The following is a 26991-nucleotide window of genomic DNA, read 5'->3' as shown; positions in this document are numbered from 1 at the left end:
CTTCCGTATGTTAGAGTTGGTATCACAATACTGTCATGTAGTAACTTTTTCACATCCATGCTCACTTCCCTGTTTCTTATCACTGCTTTCAAAGAACCAGCAATCTTTCTTCCCTGCTGTACCCTTTCAAGCACTTCACCCTCCAAATCTCCATCCTTACTCATCACACTACCCAAGTACTTAAACGTACTCACATTTTCCAATTCCTCACCATCCAACCTCGCTGTACATTCACTGACTTCACCTCTCTCAAAGACCATCACTTTACTCTCCCCTACATTCACCTTTGTGAACAAAGTAATTAACCGGTGTGCCAATGCCTCATCCCGTTATAGCTGAAGTGACTGCTGTGATGAACGTTGTGACAAGCGAGTGGAGAGGTGGAGGGTGGAGTTATCAACGTACACAGTAGTGGATAAAGCAAGATGTGCAACTGGGAAGGTTGTCGATGAGGGAAGAGAGATAATGACAGAAGAAAATCCTGGGGAACACCCCAATTTCGTTTTCTTAGGTAAAACGACACACAACGGTACAGTAACTCAAAAAGTAAGTGACATAGGAACGAACGCTGCATTTGGCTGCCCCTTTAGGGATGGCAAAAAGAAGGCTCAGAAGCCTCAGATTAATACCTATCTGCTAACGGAGAACAATTACGGCAGACTGTCAACGTTTGGTAAATCCTCCCTCAGACTACGACACGCAAGCATTGAATTTACAACCCAGGTTTCTATTTATATTATGGGTATGAACAGGCTGGGACAAAAGCAGACCTTGCCCACATGTAGGAAAGAACATAATCGATAAGGACAGTTTCTTGACACATAGGACGCGCTTGATGCAAAAAGCAGGGCATCAAATCATGTATTGAGCCAGAACGTGCCTCTGAAAGCCGGACTTTGCATGATTACTCATAGGCCCATTTTCTCGGAAGCTCCTGAGGTTCTCAAGCAACTCTTACCTACAAGTTTATTGCTGCGCAGGACACGATATTCTCGTTTGTAGTGTTAATACAGTCTATGCCGATATTGCAAAGAAGTGAATAACATACAAGGGAGTATTTAGGAGTAGTGTGTAAAATACATGACAATGAAGACGTGCTAGAAAGCTTCCTAAGCTGACGAGAATACGACTATTTAATGTTTGATTTGTTTGAGTTTACCAATTATCGTTTTCTTTTGAAGTCGCCACCACCTCTGCCCTACCCCTCCTTTACCCCCCCTCCTCCCTCTCTCTCAGGCTTGCATATCCTAGCTTTTTCTCGTTCTTTCCCGATTTCTATTCTTGTTTATATTTGTGTATCCTGTACGACTATGTATTTCCCATGTCTCCTGTCTTTAAAAGCGTGTTATTAATTTCTGTATCCTTGTCAAATAATGTGTTTATTTATGTTTTTATACCTCTCACCATCCCTCATCCTTATGACAATATCGATGGTACTGCTTTCGTCTCTGTCTGTCCGAAGAAAGAAAAAAAAAAAATGTTCTCGGATCATGAAGAAAATGTGATGATGATCGAAGGATGAAGCTATTACTATCATGCTGCTGAGAAATCTTTGTTATAAAGAAAGAGTTTTTCATATGCCTTGGCCAGATTCGACTACAGAATCTTCTGCCAATGTTTTTAATGGGATCCATGTGGTCTTTATCCCAGACCCTTAACGTGGAAAGCAGCAACACGGACCACTGTAACGGCCACTAAAGTTTTCTTGAATTTGTGTGTGTGTTCTTACCTACCTAATTGTTCTTACCTAATTGTATCTTTACAGGAATGAGTCAAGCTCGTACTGTCCCGTGTCTTAAACCATATTTATCGAACATATCCTTAAATTTGTGAATTGTTTTGACACACACCATTTCATTCGGTAGTGCATTCCATTGATCAATTGCTCTGTTTGGGAAACTGAATTTCCTTACGTCTTTATCACCTCTCTTCTTATGCAGTTTTTTGCAGTGTCCTCTTGCTGATGCTTCTCCATATGTTAAGTAATCATTTATGTCTATTTTCTCCTTCCCTGATATGCACTTATATAGCATTATCATGTCACCTCTTTTCCTTCTCTCCTGTAGTGTTGGTAGATTCAGTTTATTTAGTCTTTCTTCGTAGCTTAGGTCCCTTAAGCTTGGTATCCATCTTGTAGCGGCCCTTTGAACTTTTTCAATCTTGTCTATATGCTTTTTGAGATGAGGACTCCAGACTACTGATGCATATTCCAGGGTTGGTCTAATGAATGATGTTATTATCCATCTTAGCATGTCTTCATTTATGTATGTGAATGCTATTCTCATATTTGCAAGCAGTGTATACATGTTCCGTACCTTCTCGCTGATGTGGTCAGCCGGAGATAGTCTGTTATTGATAATCACACCTAGGTCTTTCTCTCTTTCTGATGTGTATAGGGTTTTATTTCCTAACTTATAATCCCAATCAGGTCTTTTTCCACTTTTACCAAACTTGATTACATGACACTTGTCCACATTGAATTCCATTTGCCATGTACTACTCCATTTATGAAGTTTATTTAATTCTTCTTGTAGCTCCCTACAAGAGTCTGTGCTAGTAATTCTCCTTTGTATTTTTGCATCATCTGCAAACATATTCAGATAGCTCTCATTTCCAGTGTTACTGTTTATATCATTTATATACACTAAAAACATGATTGGTGCCAGCACGGAACCCTGTGGTACTCCACTAGTCACTTCTTTCCATGATGAGTAGTTTCCTCTTAGTAGGCTACTGTCCTCATTTCTCTTTTTATGAGAAAGTCTTGCATCCAACAAAACAGTTTGCCTCGAATTTCTCCTTGATGGTACAGTTTCCATAAAAGTCTTTGGTGTGGTACTGTGTCAAAAGCTTTCTTGAAATCTAAATAGATACTGTCCACCCATCCTTCCCTTTCCTGTATTGTGTGTTACTCTGTCATAGTAGCTCAACAGATTAGTAACACATGATTTTCCTTTTCTGAAACCAAACTGTCTTTCTGTTATCATACTGTGTTCTAGATGATTTACCCAAGCTTTTCTTATAAGCTTTTCTAATACCTTGCTTACAACACTGGTCAGTGATACTGGTCGGTAGTTGAGTGGATTTTGTCTATTTCCTTTCTTGAATAAGGGGACAATATTTGTTTTTTTTTTTTCCAAATATCAGGTAGTTTACCTTGACTTAAGGATTTCTTGAAAATTAAAAATGATGGTTTACTTAACTCCTTTGCACATTCTCGTAATACCCAACATGAAATTTCATCAGGACCACTTGCTTTTCCTCTGTCCAATCTACTTAACTCCTCCTGTATTACTTTTTCTGCTATTTGTATATCTGGTAGTATGTGTGGACATGCGTGTTGCACATAGTCCCTCTCAAAATTTTTTTCTTCTGTAAAAACTGATTGGAAATTCTTATTTAGTGCTTCACAAATATCTTTCTCTTGTGTATAAGTGATCCCCTCGTCCGTAATGGATTGTATTATATCTTTTACTTTGGTTTTGCTTCTGATATAGCTGTAAAACAGTTTTGGTTGATCACTACTTTTATTTATTATATCCTCCTCAAACTGTTTTTGGGCTTCCCTCCTTATTCTTGTATAGTCGTTTCTAGCCTGTTTGTAATTATTATACGCCCTTTCACTATTGTGTCTTCTGTATCTATTCCACAACAAATCTCTTCTTTCTTTTGATTTTTTACATTCTGTATTGAACCATTTCTGTATTTTCTTATCTGCTTCTTTGTGCCGTGGGATGTACTTCTGGACTCCTATTTCATAATATTCACATAATTTTTTATATACAGCATTTAAATCTTGTCCTCTAAGCTCATTTTCTCAATCAACTTCTAAGAAATACTTCTTTAGGTCTTGATAATTTCCCTTTTTATAGTTTAGGCTTTTTTTCTAACTGTCATTGCTGTTTACTATGTCATATGCTATCCTGAAGTTATAATTTAGTACTGCATGATCGCTTTTGCCTACTATCCATTTCAGAGGCGGAGTTGCGCTGTTTTTCGCAAATATCTCCTAAGCAAATCGTTGGATCAGTATGATATTTCAACACAGTACTTTTGACATCCGGGCCTAATTTATGACCCTTAAACCATACTGCTACATATGTTACATTAGGAGTTTACTGAAGGATATTAAGCCTAATCCAGTCATCAAATCTAAGGTGTTATACAAACTCGGACGAGTGCGACTGTGTGGGGTAGCTCCTCCACTAACACCCTGAACAACCCTCTGACCATTCCTTCCCTACCCCCCAATATCGCGTTCACCCCCTCCCCGTTTCCCTCTTCACTCCCAGTCACACCATCCCTCTCCCATCTTTGCACTTCCGTTTCCTTTTTTCATTCAAATTGCATACATAATATTTGAATATGACAGTATGTATATACTTATCATACATTAGTAATATTATTTAACACAGTTACCTACTGTTGTGTGTGGCCATGAAAACCAGAGTGGGTCAAACGACCATAAAATCATTGGCTAATTACGTTGTTATGGCCGTATCATTACCGATGTATCTACGGTTACCAAAAATATGAAGTCAGTTTTGTTTTTGGGCAACCAAATAAAATCGTTCATGGTTGCTTTATTTGTTCATCTCCGAGAAGGTTCAGGCAACAAGTGATACAATTTGTAGTTCTTGAATTTCAATGGTTGACCATAAACACTGCAAACATATAGGCATAGCTTCTATTACATGTACGTAATCATCCTGATGTACAGTACTTTCTACGCGAAATACGACTTGCATCCATTGCAAATAATCATATCAGTACGTCTACAACTACATAACATTCTTACATTATAATACAGTGCTGGGATAATGAGGGAGGGACACAAGAGTGATGAAGGAGGCGAGGAGCTCGGGGAGAATAGGAGGGATAACGAGGACGAGAAGGGGGAGAAGTAGGGGTAGTTAAGGAATAGTTTGGGATGGTGTTTGGGGGGGCAACACTTTCCTTCGAATGCGTCAACATGACTAGTCGACTTTCTGTTATTTTTCACGAGTAAACTCATCACATAACATAAATAGCAATATGGTTTAAGGGTCATAAATTAGGCCCGGATGTCAAAAGTAGTGTGTTCAAAACCATACTGATCCAACGATTCGTTTAGGAGATATTTGCGATAAACAGCGCAACTCCGCCTCTGAAATGGATAGTAGTGGAGGGTGATATATTAAACTGTCAATATCATTTTCTTGTCTAGTAAATATTAGATCTAGCACTGAAGGTACATCAAGTCCTCTTTTTCTGGTGGTTTCCCTCACATGTTGTGTTAGGAAAAATTCTTGTACTAGATCCAGGAGCTTTTGGTCCCAACAGCTTTCTTGGCTAATTATATCTAGAGTATTCCAATTTATATTTGTATTGAAATCCCCAGTTAGTATAATTCTTTCCGATTTCTCTTCCATTTTATGTAGTAATGATCTTATACTTTGAATTGTACTCTCTGCCAGGTCCTCATATTCGTCTCTTTCCCATGTGTTTGATCTGGGTGGCATGTACAAATTGGCTATAATTACTTTACCTTCAGATGTGTTGATCTCTACTGCAATCAGTTCTACTTGTGGTGGTATATCTAGGTTTATTTCCTTGACTTTTAGATTTTTCTTAGTTAATATTATAATTCCTCCTCCTTTTTTTAAGTTTCTATCTCTTCTCCATATATTGTATTTCTCTAAGTTTAGTATGTCATTGGATATCCTTGGTGTTAATTTTGTTTCAGTTAGGCATATTATTTGTGGTTCATTTTCTCTGACAATCATTCATCACTAGTAATTTTTATACCATTCCATCCACATTTGAGTACATCAACTTTATCATTTTGTTTATATACTTGTCATGACATGGTTCTACTACCTTCCTCCTTTTTCTTCCATCCTGTTTGTGTACCACTTTCGTACCTGCAATCATATTACTTTGTAAAAAATGTGTTCTTCTCCTCCTCTGATCTTCCCTCATTTTTTGTTTTTGCTTTCTCCCTTTTCTCTTTCAGTAATTCCAGTTCCTCTTGTGTTAGGCATCTTTTTATCCATACATTTTTGAACTCCTCTTTTTCCATAAGATTCTTTGCATTTTTTAGTATCTCCTCCATAGTGTTTACACTCTCGAAAGTCACCTTTAGAGGTCTTGTCTTGCTTTTCTCGTATTTGCCTAACCTTTTGTGTTCCTCTATATCTTTACTACAGATTTCCTCTGATACTTCTTTCAGTAAGCTCATTACATTTGCCATCTTTTTGTCTCTTCTGATCTTGTTTTTTACTTCTTCCTCTTCTATACCAGTGATTACTATAGATTTGTTGATATCTACTGAATCTCTGACTAACTTTGGATTGTTTTGGATTATTCTTTTCACCTCCTTTTTAATGCTTTTTTCCTCCACCCTTGTTTCTAAGTCTTTTTTTACTTTCACCATTTCAGCATACGTGGTGTGTGTGTGTGTGTGTGTGTGTGTGTGTGTGTGTGTGTGTGTTTACTCTTTTATCCGGTGTTTCACCCACATCATCATCATTATCATCCATTCACACTCATCTGTAGTCCATTCCAAGTTAGAAACGTTGAAATACAGTAGGCGATGGAGTAAAAGTGAATAGCCTACGGGAATGTGTGGTCGAGTGCATGGGCTTAGATCCTGGGGGGAATGAGGGAATTAATCCCTCCCCCCTGCATTTGGGTGGGTGAGGGATATCCTATGTAATTATCCTCCCTTACGATTCAAGTAATACGAAATTAATTCTGCGGTTACCGACAAAATACGTTCTTTAAGTTGGAAATACGTTCATTTTGAAACCATGGAAACTGAGACCTTGTGGAAAATATTATAACATCAGAAAATGTAAACTGATCCGATTTAGCAATCTAAGCTTTAAAAACGAGTGCAAATGTGGTTATGGAATGGTGACAGATTCGGCTTCAAAAAACGAACTGTTATTTTTCTTGTCCTCGTGCTGCGTAACTGACATTTTGCCTGTTTTATTAAAATTTACATGCAGACAGTTGTTTCAGCACACTTTCCTCGGCAATGGTCCTCTTTTCTAGGTAGGCCACTCTTTAGTCTCGGAGGTCATGCCCCTTCCTCAGGAATCGGAATTAATCTACGCGAATGGCCAAGTATATTCCTTATTTCAGTGAACTGCTCGATCATCGAGCTGTCCTTCAAATAAGTAAGTATATAAATAAATAAATAGATAAATAAATGATATAATATAATAATGAAACATAAGACGGCATGCGATTTCCCTACGAACTGAGGATTGTTGGTGGCACAGGACGCTTCGTAACAACTCCTCTTTGGTGATTTGTTTTGCCTACCATATAGTGTTGATACTGACATAGCGTTGTATCTGTGTGATATACATGACGATATTAAGGTGCACTAGACAGATTAAGTCGCTGAGGAAGCGTTATTACAAACGCATTTAGAATACGACCCTAAAAATGATAACCAAAAGCCGAGTGAGTCAAAATAATTCTTGAGTATTCTTAAATCTTGGCCATACTTAGTACTTACTGATTTTTAGCGTGACTTCATTTTGACTTTCTGGGCTTGCGCGAAGTTTCTACGTCAAAATTTAAGAAGCCAAGTTGAAGTCAAGAAATTACGGTTTTAACTGTCGCAAAAATACACTTTATCTCTTATTCCACGTATCCTTATGTAGCCAGGCTGGAATTCTCTCTCTCTCTCTCTCTCTCTCTCTCTCTCTCTCTCTCTCTCCTCTCTTACGCTGATTTCCTGCGGTAGCTCAGATTTGCTTTGCAGGAAGTACAAGGCGAGTGTGGTGTCCTCCCATACCTGTTGTTTATTCTGAAAAAAGAGATATCAGTTACGAATGGAAAATAATCATGAAATGTCTTGTGTCTTGCAGGATGGGAAGGACAAGGAAAGGAAAGTGTAGAAATTTTCCGCCTTTAGTTCTTCCTGCAAAATTAAATCAAAGCTAGAATAGGGAATTAATTGTATGTTGGAGAATAAAACAACTCAGGATCTGTTTTTACCGCGTCTCATGTTACCCACCTGTTCTGTCCCCTTCCTCTGCCCTCCACTTCTCACTCCATCCTCAATCTCTTCACTCCGGCTACCTCACACTTTTAAAGGCTTTGGAGTTCCGTTTCATTTATTCCTAAGCGACTTATTTTGTAAGTTAACCCTTATCCATTCTCTTGTGTGGTATTTCTATAGTTTTAATACCAACAGTTTCCATCAGTAATATTCAATGGGATACTGAGGCGTGTCATGCAGAATAAATCGCTAAGGAAAGGGTGTAACGAAATTTTCAAAGCCGTCATCAGTACGACTCGTCATCCCTTTAGTCCGGCTAAGCTTATTATTCTTGTTAGTACTAGACGATTTCTTTGAGAGTAGAATAGGTTTTAATCGAACTGTCGGGGTTAGATGTTACATTCATTCCTCTCAGTAAGAGAGAGAGAGAGAGAGAGAGAGAGAGAGAGAGAGATTCCTAACCTTAAACTGAGTAAAATCGCCTGGGAGGAGAAAGAATAACCCAACGACACGCTATCTCATTCAAGCACCGCCTTAAGTTTCACAGGCTGGACACATAAAGAAAACGTCATGGCACTGAGGGGTTACTGAACACAATTTATGTGGTTTGTATTCCATGTGACATTTCGTAGCAAGTTCATTTTGCATATGCACCTTAACTTTCTCTTGTACGTTATTTATACCATTTCAGTATCGAGATTTGTGTATCAGTGACATACAGGGAGATACTGAGGTGTTATACGCAAAATAAGTCGCTATGGAATGGGTGTAACGAAATCTCCTCAAGCCATTTCGATTAAAGACAGTCCTGTCCATTACTACCAAAGATTTCTCCTAAGATGAATAAAACTGGGTGGCCATAGCAAGAGTAAAATACAGGAGACGTCATGGTACCGTAGTGTTTCATTATTTGGCGGTCCTCCTCCTCCTCCTCCTCCTCCTCTCTCTCTCTCTCTCTCTCTCTCTCTCCAGTCCTACAGACAGCACACAGGCCGTCAGTCCCTCTACCCCACCATCAACACCAGTACCACCGTCACCACCACCACCATCATCATCATCACTATCAGTCAGTTATGGGGGTTGTCTGCCGCTTCTTGGCTTATCTTTAGAGCATCAGTTAGAATGAATAAAATGAGACAAGTAGCACCGGTCTACCATATTTAGAGAACAGTACGTGGTCCGCTGGGAATTCAGGTAGTCCAAGTATTTACATATTCTTTATGCTGGATCATAAAGTTTCAAACATGGAGTTTATGATGTCTTATTAAAAGAAAAAAAAAAAAAAGACAAGTATCCAAGAGCACGTAACTAATACTGTACCTTATTATTCTGGTAGAACATCGGACCAACAGAATAAAAAATACTGTTAAGTTGCCATAATCTTTGGATGTACAGTAGCGGACGAGCGGGTTACCGCTAACTTCGAACGCTGGTCAGAGCAGCAACACAAACTACCCAAGACCAATGCAACTCCAAGACGATGTTGTCATTCAGTAGTACTTTTGTTCTAACCTGACGAAAATCCCGAACTTCATAAAATTCAGTTGATGGCCATGTATAGTCAGACTGGTGGGGCGATTTGGCAAATAATCAAAGAGACTCATTCACACCTCATAACTGAAGCTCATCAATATTTCATATAACAACGACTAAGTATTCAAGCTTTGCCGGTGGCTCAGTTCCGTCAGGTGAGAACACATCGGCTACAGTGCAGAGACGCTAACCTAACACTCCCATTTGCCATTTCCACACACAAGCCCTTATGCAACACTTTGACATACACAAGACATCACCCTCCTATTCGCACGTGCCATGCGAACACACACACACACACACACACACACGACAAGCCTATTGTCACACTCGCCACACAACACATTCAGTCGTTCGTGTCCCCACAATACCAATATTTATTTACAGGTAGAAAGACACCTGCTGTCAAGTGAGACTCTCATTGGGTAGAAAACAGTTCAAGATTTGCCCTGTTCTTGTTGTTAAATCGCGGTAAGAAAATATCGTTCCACTTGTTAGTCGAACAATCATTCATGAAATTCTTTCATAGCATACTGAAAAGTTTGTTGGGCTTCGGAGACAACATCATTGGATAGCGAACGTCATTGTTCATTGTCTTATTAGTAATCTCAATGACGGATCGGTACGGTATTTATGTCCTTAACTGTATATATAATGTACAGTATGTCTACCTGTTGTTGTAGTCATACTTATCAGTGCATGTGTAACTATTTGTGTTGTTTCTCATGTGTTACTTAAGTCCTGATAAGTCTAAAATTATATATATATATATATATATATATATATATATATATATATATATATATATATATATATATATATATATACAGAGCCAAAAATGACATTAGTTGCAGGAGCTTCAGAGCCAATCGGTTAATTCCCTTGTAATTAGTATTGGTTCTTTACAGCATTATAGCTATTTATTCAAATAATTTTCTAGCCTAACTACAGTACTATCATGGCACCTAGAAAACTTTACGATGGTTATGTTTTGATGTGTTATAAGTACCTCCTCCAGTGAAAATTTGTCTAAGGAGCCCCCCCCCTCCTTTTTTTTTTTTTTTTTTTTCCTATATCTGGTTACCGTTTGACTGGTTGGACAGCACTGTCTTTGTGTTCGTCCCCACGACTCTCTCTCTCTCTCTCTCTCTCTCTCTCTCTCATGATAGCTCAGAACACTTCTAACATAACCATACTTAACCATTAAAGCTGGGGGAACGACATACATATTTTACTCTCACACGATATTATTCTTCAATGGTACCCTCCTAATAGCTGACGATCAGGAAAATGTGTAAGTTTTAAGTACATATTCTAGATGATATAGGAAACGCCGTATCTCCTTTTTATTAGCTATTTATTATGCTTATTCCACCTTAATATTTACTTGTATATATTTTCAGTATCGTGATGGTTTGTCTCATTAACACACAGGAGTTAAAAAAGGTGTAATATGCAAAATAAATCGTTAAGGAAGAGATGCTACGAAGTTCCTTATGACACACACACACACACACACACACACACATTGGATCAACTACCTCTTGTAACTATGATGTGTTTTAAAGTCACGGAAGATGTATAATTTTCCCATGTCTCTTCTGTTGACTAACAATAAATAATAATTATGTGAGGAAAATTACTATGAGCTAATATTTGCTTATGCATGAATGACTAGCAAGGCAGAGTGTAAAAACTTGTCACGTCTCTTGTTCTTCCTGCAAATCGAAATCTCATTTACGAGAGGGAGCTGATCGTATATACATTTTTTTTTTTTCGTGCATTTCTGCCCTAAATTCTTTACTACCTGAATGTAGCGCACGTGCTGTCTTGAGAGGAAAATATTCTCGCACTGTTCTTCGTCTGCAAGCTCACAGTCGCGAAGCTCGTATTCCCGTGTTTCTCAAATTTTTCCAGGTATATGAGAGCTACTTCTATCCTTGTTATCTTTTTGTTATGCACGAAGAAAGTTTTGGTTTGAACAATCACCACGCTCAGACTACTTCACATACAACACCTACTGTCACCATACCCTCTCCGCCCAATCACCAAGCCCAAACTACTTCACATACAACACCTACCGTCACCATAGACCATACCCTCTCTGCCCAACCGCCCACCGTCCTCCTGGCTATAGTCAAGTGTGGTACAGAAAGGAGTATTATGCATATCAATGGCATCGAGTATCGTAAGTATTTTGCAACATGAACGAATTACATAATACTGTAGTTAAGGAAAAGCTTAAGCAAAAATCAAAATTAACGTTTTTGCTGGTGCGTTTTATTTAGGCTAACGTCAGACGGTTTGGTTCAGCGAAAGAGAAGCCTAGCCAAGGCTCAAAAACTACTTCTGGTAACCATTGCCTTAGGACTGGTGCACGTGGAATTTTATTTAGACATCCACCAAACGACCTAGGTCTGTTGTGAGAAATCATAGCGATAAAAAGGTGAAATAGATTACTTAGCTCTGCACTGTTTGCTCTTGTACTTTGACAGTTTGTCTGCAAGCAGTATTTCCTGTTCTATTTTCATGACTTGGAAAGCGAAATACATATAAAATAGCACCAAAGCAGCAGAGTTTCCTTAACTTGGGAAAATTTTCAGATTTTTTATGTTCCTGAGAAGAGGGAATAAAAAATACTACCCATTCCCTGCGGGTGTTATTAAAAGTGAAAGACTGAAAAGGGAAAAATGGGGCGGCCTACCACCAAACATTTGCGTTGCAGGTAGCTCTGTAGCTCCTATCATAGCTCCACACATGAGGAGGGGAGCTCAGGCGATATACTCGATATACTCTGCTCTAGATTATGTACAAAGGAGTCTGGAAATCTGTAGTCTGTATGATGAGGAGGTGTATGTGTGTGTGTGTGTGTGTGTGATTATCCTATCTGTCTACCCATCGGCCAATCATATCTCCTTATACCTAACTACTGTACGTGTCTTTTCCTTCCTCTATTTTTATCCTTCATTAAAGAGTCGAGGGAAGTATCTGAGAAATGATCGTGATGAAACTTCACTGGCATTTCCCTTTCAAAATGACCAAGTCATGGTGCGATCTGGAAACGACGAAATTATGAGAGATATGTTTTGATGTATGTGACGTATGATGGCAGCAAAACAAAATCTACAAATAGTGTTATGAATGAGTAATGCATGTTGAGGTTTTTAAATGTTGGCGCGCGGACATTTAAATATGGCGGGTGGCAGTAGATGGCGCTGGGGCGGGGTAAACACTCACGTCAACTTCCGGGGAGTACACACACAGTCGCCTGAGAGAGTCTGTCAGTTTCGGTCCAACCTGGCGGTTCACCCACCACCATGTTTTCTTGGATGAACAAGGATGAGGCCAAAAAGAAGTCCCTGGATGTGTACGAAAATGTGTTGGATGGCCTCAGGAAGGTGTACAAGACCAAGGTGCTGCCACTGGAGAACAACTACCAGTTTCATGATTTCCATTCGCCAGCGTTAGATGATCCAGACTTCGATGCCAAGCCTATGATACTCCTTGTCGGGCAGTACTCTACAGGCAAGACCACATTTATTAGGTATTTACTCGAGAGGGACTTCCCAGGGATCAGGATAGGGCCCGAGCCGACCACAGATGGCTTCATAGCTGTCATGTACGGGGAGAATGACGGGATAATTCCTGGGAATGCTCTGGTAGTGGACCCCAAGAAGCCCTTTAGACCTCTCTCGAAGTTCGGTAACGCCTTTCTCAACCGGTTTCAGTGCTCTCACGTTAATTCCACCGTGCTAAAAGGCCTCTCCATCATAGACACGCCAGGGATTCTATCTGGTGAGAAGCAGAGAGTTGATCGAGGCTATGAATTCACTGGAGTTCTTGAGTGGTTTGCAGAGCGTGTGGACAGAATCATCCTTCTATTTGATGCACACAAGCTGGATATTAGTGATGAATTTAGACGGTCCATTGAAGCGCTAAAGGGCCATGACGACAAAATCCGGATTGTACTTAACAAGGCAGATATGGTGGACCACCAACAGCTGATGAGGGTGTATGGTGCACTCATGTGGTCACTGGGAAAAGTACTTGCCACCCCAGAAGTTGCTCGTGTCTATATTGGATCTTTCTGGAATGAACCCCTGCGCTATGATGTCAACAGAAGGTAAGATGCATTTCTAGTGTGGTGCTGCATTTAAGCTCGTATAATTTGAAGCAAGTTTTCTTCTATTAATTTCCCATAGAAAGTAAGATTTTGGAATTAGGTTGCCTAGAATAATACAAGCTTTAATGTGGGCTCACTGGTTTTTTCACTGCTTGAGTTGGTACAAATAAACAGGTTAATGTTTAAGAGGGTCTAAAAGAGACTGCTTTGCCCTATAGATTATTATTATTATTTTTTTAATAAGGATGAAGGAACAAGAGACCAGATGCTCGCAAGTCACATGCATTCCCTTACTGTAGAATACCCAGGTTTGTTTTTATTGGGCATGATGGCATTGTAGCTATTCTGTAGGCTGATATTTTGCTTTCCTCCCAGACAATGTAAGGTGTTAGGGCAAGATTAAGGTTAGGTAATGTGGCAGTAGGTTGGTTTAATGTCAAAACAAGGCTTTTCTAGCAATATTTGGTGTGATTGGTTTATTATTACCATCTGTTTTTTATGTATTCATTCCCTTTCAGAATGATAGCTGCTGTACAATCCCTTTGTAAAAACATTAGGGAAATTATCTAGTATTTTAGAAATGGCTCATTTCCACAGGATGTTTATGGAAGAAAATTTGCTCTTAATTATAGCTAGCATAATGTAGCCTTGTTAGTTTTTCTCAGCAGGAGTTTGGTGTGATGGTCAACATTTACCCCCCTCCCCCCAAAAAACTACCGTAATACCGGGTTCCTATAGTCTCACCAATCTAAAACCTAGGTTTGGGTGGAGTCTAGCCGGGGATTTCCCGGCGCACAGCGTTGCCTTGTTTCCTATACGGTACTTTCATTGGCTAGTGGCTGACCTGACACCGTTAGAGTTCGTCCGCTCCCATCTCGCCACCTGGCCTGACATGACTTCACCCACTTCTGTGTGTGTGTGTGTGTGTGTGTGTGTGTTTGTGTATGTGTGTGTGTGTAAAGACAAACTAGTTTAAGTTATAAATATAATCAAAATAATGAATTTAAAAGTTGCATTCTCTCTCTCTCATATAATTTATGATTTTTTACCTGGTTATAGCCTTTAAATTACACTCTACATATTAAAACTTAGACTTTCTTTCCACACCACCACGGCGCGTTTTTTTTTTTTTTTTTTAAGAGGTTTCCCTGATAGGCCTATTCCTCTTCTCTTACAGCATGTAAGAAATTATCATGAATCCTCCTCATCAGAAGAGGTGAGAGTGATTTTCTTGGGAGACGTAAACTCGGGAGAGTTGTTTTCTTCATTATCTCTTGCTTCTCTGCGTATTGCTTCAATCCTGCTCTTGCTAAGTCCTGTTGCTGCAGCTGTTCGATGAATTGCCCTTGACACATCATCGAAAATTCCTCCGTACTGCTTCTCCTGCAGAAAATACTGGCTTACGTTGAAGGCCATTTCTTTGGCTTGACTATGTAGATGCGAGCGAGTTGGCGTAGCTGCCATTGTGTCTGCATCAACATAGAAAGTGAATAGTGGAAGCACCTGACAGAAACTTAAATCTCCCTCCAATGGATTAACTCCCAGTATGGGCCTGGTGTTGCTGCTCGTGAGTGTTTTAACTTATTTATTTCTATTAAGAAAATAGCGTATGTTCTACTGATTCCTTCAAATTATATTATAAACGTAATTGTTACATTACTTACCCAACTTAGAACTACCGTGAAAGTCGGTAAAAGTAACTACATATTTTTCAGCACCACTGTAAAATATGTATGCCACGTTTCTTTATTGATGTACAAGAGCCATATGCATTACACGTTTACCTTCCTTTTATATGCTAGAATACTTACGTTTATATTGTATTAGTATGTGCGTACCTATCTGTGATGCCTATTACATATATAACAGAATCTACTCATCGCTCGTTTAGGAAGTATGGCATGGCTGCACCCAGCGCCAGACTCCACCCAAACCTGGGTTTAAGATTGGTGAGACTATAACTGTTGTAGCCTTCCAGACATCCCTCCATGATATTAACTATCCAGACTGCCACTAAACCTAACCTTGAAAAGCCACTTAGCTGCCCTTAGAGAGAGAGGGTGCTGGCTTAGGTTTGTTGAGCAAGTGAGGAGTAAACCTCTCTTGTCAGACATGACACCAGTGTTTATTTTGCATGTGTATCTGTTTACTCATCTATAGCCAGATGCCATAGGGTAATCCCATAAAGGGTGGCCATTTGTCTTTGCATTAGTTATTTTACAGGGAGGGGCACAAACTCCTTGCCAACCCATTTGTTAATACATACTGAACTTAGATGGGTTGGTTAAATGGTTACCTTCCATCATTATAAATGGTTTCCTGGCTTACAGGAAACCAATTGTCATGTCACTGAAATGTAAATCACCTGAAATGGAAAGAAGAGTACGGTAATAAAAAGTGACAGGAAAGATGGGAGAAATAGGAAGAGCCAGAAAAAGGATGATGAAGGTGAATGAAATAGGTATCACTACAATAGATGAGTGGATGGTGTTTGCCAAACAGTACAGTATATCAGTGCCTGCATGTCCACTTTTACTAATATCCAAAGAAAGTGGTACAGGAAGAAGTTGATGAGAGACACCCAAAGAAAATACATAAAACTGTGAACCTTGTGTTTGCCCCTGTGAAAAAAAAAAAAAAAAAAAACTTCATTTTTTGTATAGGCTTATCTGTCTTTTCATAGGCAAACCAATAGATAGACAAAATGAAAAAAAAGTTACTGGAATATATAAAATTAAGGTTTTCCTCTGTGGTTGTTGCCAGTCTCTGATTTCCAATCGTTTAATTTCATTTTGAAGGCTCCAACATGCTTGCATGCGTTGGCCTTGGTCACCTAATGGCAGCTAACCATGCTGGTCGATCTTTAGTCCCTGTTTAGTCCCTTATCCCTGAGGTCATACTCAGTTACCTTGTCCCAGGTCTTTTTCAGTCTACCTCTTGCTACCCTGCCCCTAACATTAACACTTCTCACTTTCTGCACCCATTTATCATCCCCCACCCTCTCCGCATGCCCAAACCATCCCTATCTACCCCTTCTCATCACAACACCAATACAGTACGCTCCAGTCCCATCCTACCTCTCATCTCCTCCATCACAAACCCAGCACCCCTAGGCCTTGCACTCAGGGACGCACTGCACATCCACCCAATCATTGCCAGTTTCTGCATGTGTGAGCTTGTGAATATCCTCATCCCCTACTGCCCAGGACTCACCGCCACACAGCATCACACTCATAACACATGCCTTTTTTCATTTTTATTAAACATATCTTCATTCTCATTTGGTGATAAAAATGTAGCAAGTCTGCTAAACTTAGGTATGAAGGATATGGAATTCATTAAGGGACGGTAGGCTGTTTTTACATTTTTCAAGGTTAGATCCAAAGGATGCCATTGTAATGTGTACAGCATACTAGTTTCTTGTTAAAAAAAAGAAAAAAATTAAAGTGGTACCTAGCAACTTTGAAAGTGCCTCGGATATTGTATTTTCCATATGCAGGTACCGATACACCATTTTTTTATTTTAAATCCCTAGAGGATGCTTAGGACACCCATGACTTAATTCCAGCTTATGTGAGGACCTGATAAACTAGGGAAAGCATCCCTTCCATAAAAGTTTATCTGTAACAACATGTGCTGTTTGTAGTATGTAATGGATGGCTAGGACATGGTAGGATTTTATTTTAGCTACTACCAGGCAGTTTTAATATGCTTAGGGATTTACAGTGCTAGTACCCTGGTTTTAACCATTTCAGATTGAAATGTTTTTTTGGTTTAATCATGTAAACTACCTGATGATTATGTTTAGCTTTAGCGAGACCTTTGTATTGGAGGGTGCTTCTAGTTAGTATTTCACTTTGAAATATTCCCCAGAATCTAATGAAATTGTGTGGAGGTAGCTTGCAAGATTAAAATGAAACAAGACTGAACAGGTTTAACCCTTCCATGCCGAGCTGTTTATAGTGCTATTGGTCTCTCACCATGGGAATTTTTCCAAAAATAGCCTGCTTTCAAACCTTAATATCTCGGAAACTATAACAGTTACGGAAACAAATTAAAGACCATATTACTTACAAACTCTTATTGCAAATGAAAATACCGGTATCCCCAGGTCTGTAGATCATTGAGTCTATGAGTAATGATGTAATGAAGAGGAGTAATTTTTGGTGCAAGAGGTAGGCTGTATTCGTACATTAGCGCGCAGCCCCGATTTTGACTTCACTGTCAGCGTGATAACTTCTCCATTACCAAATAAACTAGACACAGTGGTGTCCAAGGCACGCCCTGTGGCACTATCACTAAGTCCATTTCTGGTACCGGAATCCATGGAAAGAGGCTTGGCAGGGGTGGATGAGGCACAAGTCCACGTGAGGCAGGAATGGAATTGGACAAGAAGGGTTTTACTTTCGATAAAGTCACAGAGATGACTGAGGTATGGTTGGCTCAGCTGGCCAGAGTCCCTCCCTATCTTTTGGTGATGAATGGCGGTCACATCAAACTGTGGCGCAAAAACTAGTGTGGTTCCAACCACCACCCGGTGCTACCCGGCTGCTGATTTCTTGACAGTTTCAACCGACGCCCGGCGTTTAGGGGTTAAAGACTAAGCTTATCTTAGATAACTTGTTTTTATTCTGACTACCACCAGAAGATTTGGTCATCTGAGGGAGGCACCTTGGCCTTACTGGGCTCAGTGTGTACCATATGCATTGGAATTTCTTCTGATCATAGTGGTAGAGCAGTGGTTCTCAAACTTTTTGGTATCGTTACCCCCGGCAGAGCTGTGATAGATCACCCTTTACCCCATTCCTCTTCAGTTATGTGAAGTTAAAGGAAAGAAAAATATAGGAATGCTTAATTTTTAATGCATTTCATATGTAAGAAATTAATTTTACTTAAGAAATAAAGAATGTAGACATTATTCCTTTGACAAAAAATTGAAATTAAAGCATTGTTCCTTTTATTACAAATTGAAATTAAAGCATTATTTCTTTGGTTATTAATAGAAAATAGACATTATTGCTGCATTACTAATGGGAAACATGGTATTGTTTTTCCTTTAATAATATATCAATGAGAGGGTCTGTAGAGGACAGTGCACATCGCATATCAGCATCTGCGTCTTTCAGCTGGTTCCTGGCTTTGGTTTTAATACAAACTAAAGCATAATTATGATAAATATTAGTTTATTTACTTCTGTATTATTAATTTATTTATTTATTCATTCATTTATTTATTATTATTATTATTTATCAATTTACTCCAAAGAACTAATACTTTTAGGAAGTGCTTCGTTTTTTTTATTCATTCATTGCCAGACGCCATGTATCCTACACAGGGTGGCCAAGGGCTTAGAGTTAATTGTTTTACAGGGAGGGGCACTAATCCTCCACCAACCCCACTTGACACGTAGGGATGCCAACAGCATCTGGTGTTCCCAGGCGGTCACCCATCCAAGTACTAACCAGACCCAACATTGCTTAACTTCGCTGATCGGACGGGAAGCGGTGTACTCAACGTGGTATGGCCCAGAAAAGGCTTCATTACCCCCACGGGGGTAATTACCCTCAGTTTGAGGACCACTGTGGTAGAGGATAGGCCAAATCACATTTGTATGAATTTATGGCTGGCATTTGATTACATACTAGTACCAGTAATAAAAACTGATGTTGTATCAGAATCACTTCACTTTATTAGCTAAACTGAATTAGATCATTGGTAAATTGTTGGCTTGTACATTATATACTGTACCGGTATTTTATTTTTACTCATGTCATTGGCACTGATGAGGACCCTACACATGGTGGTACTGTGCATCCTGAGTGGAGCAGCTGTGACATCCACTAGGTATCCAGAGCTCCTTGTATTTTCCTGCATCTTGCCATGATAAAGACTCTGGTGAAGGGCTGTCGACCACAAGGGGGTGCCAGATCCCTGCACGATTCACTGTATGTGCTGTACTCTAGCTACCTGTAGGACGGTCCCACAGAAGCATTTGCTTACCATAGGTTGACTAGTTTGCTTAGCCAGACAGTCTGTCTATCTATCTATTGCCAGATGCCACAATCCCTTAAGGGGTGGCCATTTGACTTTGAGTTATTTGTTTTATGGGGAGGGGCACTAATCCTCCACCAACCCACTTGTTGACACATGGTTAGCCAGACAGACCAGGGTTAAACAACAATGACAATTCATGTCAATCTTGACGACTGGCATGGAAAAATTGGATTTGAATGCTGGTATTGATGAAAGATGCATGTGGAGACTGTAGCTATCTATTTCATTCAACCACTTCTAATTTTTGTTCATTCTTTTGCTTCATCAGCCTCCATGTGATGCTTTCCTGTACATTCACTTACCAGAGCCTACTATACCCATGCCAGTCTGCAAAAAATATTTCAGTTGTAAGAAAGTATTCTGCATACCAGGTAGTTATTCTTGCATATTTTAGGTTCAGTTACTTTGTTCTGTTGTTAAACAGTGCATAGAACACAAACTGCTGTCTTTGCTTAGGGAAGGATGAGATAGAATCTTTGTAGCTACCTTATGCAGGATCTTTTCATCCATTCATCCATCATCCAATCCTATGTTGCCCCATGAGGAGCGTAGGAGCCCTGGGCTAGGCAGTTGGTCTTGACTTTTAAGGTGAGAGTGACCAGCCTCACTCATCCCTGAGTGGCATTACGTGAGCAATAAACCCCAACCATCCCTTTGATATAAACCTTCACTGGCTCAGTCCGACTGGAGTGCAATAATTACCCACTAAACCACCAGGTGCCAAAATTTGGTTATATGGTTACCTCCCAGCGTACCGTAGTAAATGGTTTCCTGGTGTACAGGAAACCATTTGACTTGTCACTCAGTGTAAAGTTACCCACAGGCAGAAGGAAGAGGAAAGAATGAAGGAAAGAAAGACGGAAGAGGGAATGTAAAGTCACCCATAGGCAGAAGGATGAGGAAAGACAGAAGAGGATGGATGGAAAGAATGATGAAGGAGAGGAAAGAGCAGACACCCGAGAGGAGCACTACATTGAGTGTGTGGATGGTGAGCGCCCCCACGTACCACAAAGGATCTTTTCTAGGTTGTAAATACAGTACCGTACGTATTCACAGTTTTCACAGCTACTCCAGTTCACATTAGCTTCATTTATTTTCTTGGGTGATAGGGTGGCTCATTGGTAGAGCGCCTTACTCAAGACCAAAAGATTGAGAGTTCGTGCAACGCCTGGGTAGCCCTGCTGGGAGAGGTAGTGCTTTCCCGTTACCTAGCAGGGCTATATGATCTCTCATGGTCTAGCTCGGGGAATTCATTTCCCCATTTTAAAATTTATTTAAAATGATTGGATGATAGGTCTAATAAGCTTGCTCCTCCTTGCACTCAAGGCTGTCATCACATCACAACCTCATGACGGGCACAGGTATTGTTTGTCGCTCACCAGACCCTTGTGATATGTGGCTCTATTGAGTACTGTACAGTACATGAGGGTGTAAGTACTGTAAAACCCCTTAGTTATGAGAGTTAATAACACCCATATACAGTACAGTAGGTACTGTACATATGAAGTGGTGGGACTACATTCCAATTTATATAGCTAATGCAGCTAACAGTGAGGCAAAAGGTCAGATTTCTTGTACAGTATTTTCCATCCTGTTTCTATAGCTATTGATGTCAAAATGAGATTGTTTGGTTTCTCTTTTATGGTGCCTGGTTTAATACTGGAGCTTTTAATCCTTGTCATTCAAAACCACCAAAATTCAGTACAGTATGGTACTCACAAACATGTTGTAGTTGCCAGTACTTTATCTTAAGTAATGGTTGCCTATGATGTTACCATACTTTTTCTCAGTTTACAGCCTTTACATGTGTGAAAGGAAGGGAAGATAAATAAAAGTACAGTAATAACTTGCTGTAAGCTGTAACAATCACAGTCTATATCTGACCCAGTAGAGTACGCTAATCTGAGTGGATTTTGTTGCAGTACTATTACTGTAGGCTAATCCAGTCCATTTCCAATTCTACTTTGGTTTCTTTGCATTTACACTTCCAGGAAATAGCATTCAGCTTCACTCATGGCACTGTTCAGCCTTAAAGAAAAAAAATATGATTCGTTACTAGGTTTGGTGAGTATTATAATAAATCTATCTATCTATCTATAGCCCGACGCCCTAATCCCGCAAAGGGTGGCCGCAGACAAAACGCCTCCAAGTCACTCTGTCACCCACCATTTGACAACCCTCCCCCTAACTCACCCCCCCCTCCCTCATATACCTCTCAACTCCATCCCTCCACCTCATCCTCGGGCTACCTCTTCCTCTACCTCCCTCCACCTCACCTACATATACCCTCTTAGTCAGTCTTTCATTCTCCATTCTCTTCACATGTCCAAACCACCTCAGTGTATTTCTCCTAATCTTCTCAACCACATCCACCCCACAGCGTTCCTTCACTTCTTCATTCGTCAACCTGTCCCTCCACGTCACTCCACATGCTCCTCTCAAGTAACCCATTTCCACTGCCCTTACTCTTGACTTGTTCCCCTCTTGCAAGGTCCATGCCTCGCTTCCATACGTCAGGGTAGGGATCACAATACTATCATGCAGTGACTTCTTAACTTCCATACTCACCTCCCTATTTCTCATCACTGCTTTCAGTGTACCAACGACCTTCCTTCCCTGCTGTACCCTTTCATGCACTTCATCCCCCAAAGTTCCATCCTTACTCATCACACTACCCAAGTACTTGAATGCACTCACATTCTCCATATCCTCACCATCCAACCTCACTGCACACTCTGTGACTTCATTCCTCTCAAACACCATAACTTTACTTTTGTTTACATTAACTTTCAGATTCCTTCTCCTACATACTGTCCCAAATTCATTCACCAAACCTTGCAACTCCCATTCATCTTCACTCAACAGTACTGTATCATCAGCAAACAGCAACACCGGAAGCTTCCAAATCTCACCCTCATTCATTAGAGCCACCCCCACATCCACTGCCCTACCCTGCACCTCCTTTACAACCCCATCCATGTATATATTAAACAACCATGGAGACATCACACAACCCTGTTTCAGTCCCACCTTGAGATCAAAGAACTCACTCAGCTCACCATCCACTCACTCCGTAACCCTAGCTCCCTCGTACATACTCTTCACAGCACTCAGCAATTTCCCCTCCACTCCATATATTCTTAATACCTTCCACATACCTTGCCTATTTATTCTGTCATAAGCTTTCTCCAAGTCCATGAAGGCAGCATACACTTTCCTTCCTTTCTCTAGATACTTCTCCACTAAACATCTTAGAACAAATATCTGATCTACACACCCTTTTCCCTTCCTAAATCCCCCTTGTTCTTCTCCAGCTAGCTCCTCTGTCATATGCCTAACCCTGTCAATGAGTATTCTACCATATATTTTACCAGTCACATTAAGTAGGCAAATACCCCTATGGTTACCACATACTTCTCTCTCCCCTTTTCCTTTGTATAAAGGAACAATTATACCTGATTTCCAGTCCTCTGGAACCCTTCCCTCTTCCCAAGCCAATCTACACAACTTCCATATCCACTCCACAACAATCTCACCCCCATACCTAAGCATTTCACCACACACTCCATCAATTCCTGGGACCTTTCCCAACTTAATATTCTTCATCGCTTCCACTACTTCCACCCTACTGATCTCTTCCTCCCTCCTCTCATCTCTTCTTCTCCCAGCCATTCCCCAACCACTTATACTCGCACTGCTCTCACTCTGCACATTCAACAAATCCTCAAAGTGCTCCTTCCATCTCCTCAGTTTCTCTCTCTTCTCCACCAACAATCTATTATTCCTATCTTTCACTCCCCTACTATTTCCCCTTTCACACTGCCTTACTTTCTTTACCTCCTGCCAGAATTCAGATAAGTGATTATCCATCACTTGTTGCTTTGACATTATTTTTGTTACATATTTTCTTCAGGCAGATTATCATATCTGTATTGAAAATGTAATTACTGATACCAGTACGATCAGTATTTCAGATGACACTATACTGCATGTGAACAAATCAAGTATATAAATAGTAAAGCTTTCAAGATTGTGCCACTCATAGCAGATTTATCCCCCTTGCCATGAGAGGTATACTTTAATCTGAGTTAAGTCATGTGGTATGGTAAAGTACGATACCCAGTATATGCTCACATTGTGACATCGCAGAATTAGATGGAAGATGGTAGCAAAACACTAAATGAAAAAGACCATTGATCATACTGAAGGGGTTACTGGAGTATGTGTTCCTTTTACCATGAGGAGGATCATCTTGACAGAGATATTATGAATAAAAGCTGAAAAATAACTGTAATGTTAAAGAAAATTGCCCATTCAACCGAAGTTTTATATCTATCTATTTGTCTGTCTATCCATCTGTCTATCTATCTATATATATATATGTATCTCCCATTGGCTCCCACAGCTCCCGTGTGGGGGATTTGGCTGGAAGGGTTCTAGGCGTACCACCCTGCTCCTGTCGGTTTATAGTCGTGAAGCTCATAGGTACCTACCCGGGCCTCCCTTCTTTATTAAATTTTGAAAACAAGTCCTATCCTATATTGAGGACACTGGGTGCAAGTGGGATATCTATATACCCAGTATATAAATAATGAGAGCACTCCGGTACAGTATTAAGGGGTTTAACAAAGGTTATACGGTACTATATTCAACCCTCTCAATTTGAAACTTCTCTTCTGAACATAAGAAAAATCGTCTAGAGATAGCAAGAATATGAAAAAAGATATGACAGTATTGAAAGGGTTAAGAGTAAACTATACTCAGTTTTTTTTTATCGAGGTGAAGATGCACTTGACAGGATGGTGATGATTGGCAGAATGCAACATTACTTCATAATCTTTTTATTTGTTAGCATTATTAATTGACAACATATATCTGAGGGGGAAGTTTGAGTTAGGAAATGTTATTCGGACATGTTGCATTCAGTCAGTCATCACCAACCTGTCAAGTGCATCTTTGCCTCAATAAAAAAAACTGAGTATAGGCACATGCCATTGAAATGTGACCCAGCCTTGAGAGTCTGTAAAGTTTGTTCCACCTGGTTTTGTTCATTTTAATAGGTACAGGTCTTCCTCGCTTTGCGATCCTAGAAATGCAATTGTATACCGAAATATCGTACAGCGAACTTAAGGTTTAATGGGAAAAATAGGGATGTGTTCCTGGACTCGTATATAAGAAACCAAACACCCATACAAGTGATCTAATATGCAATAATAACGATGCTTTATGTGCTGCAGTGCATCTGAATTGCACATGAATGTACTTTTGTGGATATAAAGATATGAAATAGCGTAAACAACGACATGAAATATGGTACAGTATGAAGAACAGGAAAAATAGTAATATCCTAGGCGCTAACGAACACAGACGCATGGAGTTTGTAAGCTGAACGAGCACGCGGGTGAGACTGGGCAATGATGCGGTTTTGAGACAATTTTCCGTCAAGTCAATTCACCATCACAAAAATAACAAGATAATTCGCCGTCATTAAGGAAGACAGCTATGGGTGACACTAGAATAAAATTAAAAGGCGACTACATTGAAGAAGAAACAAGTTAACTATTGACTAAAGGTGCAGCTAATAAATAATTATTGACTAAAGGTGCAACTAATAAATAATATCCAAAGCCTATGCTATTGAACATAGACTTTGATGGATTCCCTAGAAATATAGTTATTAAAATATTGATTAATTAATAATAAGTATATTTATAGAATGACAGGGAATCGTCCATGTTTTGAAGGCGAATTGCCTGATGCTGAATTGACTTGACAGCGAATTGTCTCAGAACCAGTGATTCTTGGTTGGCGGAAGCACGGGAAACTGTGTGCGTGGGGTGGGTATGCCACACAACTCTCAGATGATCTGCCTGTGAGCAGGGGATTTCTCCACATCACCCATCGCAAATGCGGGGGAGTTCAGTTGTAAAACGAACGATTGGTACTAAAAATGAACGATCATAAATGCGAAATATCGTAAAATGAAACCGTACAACGAGGGAAACCTGTACTGGGTATACAGTAGTATTGTATAGCCTATACAGTATGGCATCAGCACAGAATGCTAATGCAGCAGCTGAGCAGTTAGCATTGTTAGCCATGAAGCTGACAGCCCATTAGCATCAAAGTTTGAATCCTGGTGTGGGCAGCTGGCATCATTTGATTGGTGACAGTCAACCCTTTCCTGGGTTGATAAAAATGATTTCCTGAGGTAACACCTAGGGGAGGTAACTCAGAGCTGTGGTAACATGGATGATAAAGTGGCCTTTTTTCCCAGGATAGCTAATGGGTGAATAACTCATCTCTGGGTCAATAGCCATTATTGTGGAGATGACCACCACAGCCAAGCACCTCATGGCATCTTCCCCCTACTTTTACCTTGTTTTATAATAAGCCTAAATTAATATATTAATATAGCTTTTTGTATGAATCTAAATAGCATAAGTATTGGGTGTTTTATTTATTTATCTTTGTGGAACATGATTACCATAGTCCAACAAGAAATGAGTAAATTGCTGTATGATTGAGTGGTAGCTATGAAAGTTATATACAGTATAATTTACTGCATCTGATGCTTCAGGTTCTTAATACCGGTATACCCAGTTAATATAAACTGCTTATTTTTTTCTAGTTAAGAAGAGTAAAATATGATCACCTGCCCTACATGCTGTTCTTTAGCTGCTTTGTTACCTGTTGTGATATTGCTCAAAAATTTTTCTGTTGATTACCTTGGGCCAGTTGCCTGAATGATATCTTGCCCTATAATGTACACTTAGTGCAGTAAGTTTCTGACAGGGGATGAATCAGTGTCTGCCACTCAAGATTCACCCTAGATATCCTTTAACATGAGAAGAGGAAATCCAGAACAAAGTTCACTGATCACTTGTAAGCAATTAACCCTTCGTCTATTAGAGGTTTTCTCAGTCCTCCTCCTCCTCATCATCATCATTATCATCATCATCATCATCAGTCATCCATCATCATACATTCATCAGTCTTCATCATCATCATCCATTCATCAGTCATCAGTCCATCATCCCTGATGTTTCTGGGAACCCCCCTGGCGGGGGATGGCCATGGCAAAACTGTCACCAGGCTACTTTAGCCTATGCTCATGTACTTAACACTTTTTTAAATATTCCTCTTCCTTTCACATCAGTATGCTGCTCCACTTTCTTATTCCATACGGTACCTACGATGTAAGGTCTACCCCTACTGACACCCCCCCCGTCTCACCTGGAGGGACTTCCTTTGGCACTCTGTCTGTGTGCAATCTTTGTGC

At 39.9% G+C, this 26991-nt stretch overlaps 1 protein-coding gene and 1 non-coding gene across 3 annotated transcripts in view; one reads left to right on the top strand and one right to left on the bottom strand.

Moving 5' to 3' along the window:
- LOC145391506 (EH domain-containing protein 3-like) overlaps positions 1-26991 on the top strand; it is a 176617-nt gene that overhangs the window by 40863 nt on the left and 108763 nt on the right. Inside the window, exon 1 of one of the 2 annotated variants that reach the window (XM_080266132.1) lies at positions 12819-13655. The exons of the other annotated variant lie outside the window; for it this stretch is intronic. Within the exon in view, the coding sequence (XP_080122258.1) occupies positions 12850-13655 (806 nt within the window). The 5' untranslated portion in view covers positions 12819-12849. Of the gene's footprint in view, positions 1-12818; positions 13656-26991 lie in introns of those variants that run through there. 2 annotated transcript variants of the gene reach the window in all.
- On the bottom strand, positions 19069-19187 carry LOC145391565 (5S ribosomal RNA). The gene has a single exon (XR_013895883.1). It is a non-coding gene; the product is annotated as a 5S ribosomal RNA (ribosomal RNA).

Source organism: Coenobita brevimanus, chromosome 18 (assembly GCF_032717465.1).
Source record: "Coenobita brevimanus isolate Jiangsu-jjx chromosome 18, ASM3271746v2, whole genome shotgun sequence".
NCBI lineage: Eukaryota > Metazoa > Arthropoda > Malacostraca > Decapoda > Coenobitidae > Coenobita > Coenobita brevimanus.
The sequence above is the reverse complement of the archived record's forward strand: the minus strand, read 5'-3'. Positions and strand labels throughout refer to the sequence as shown.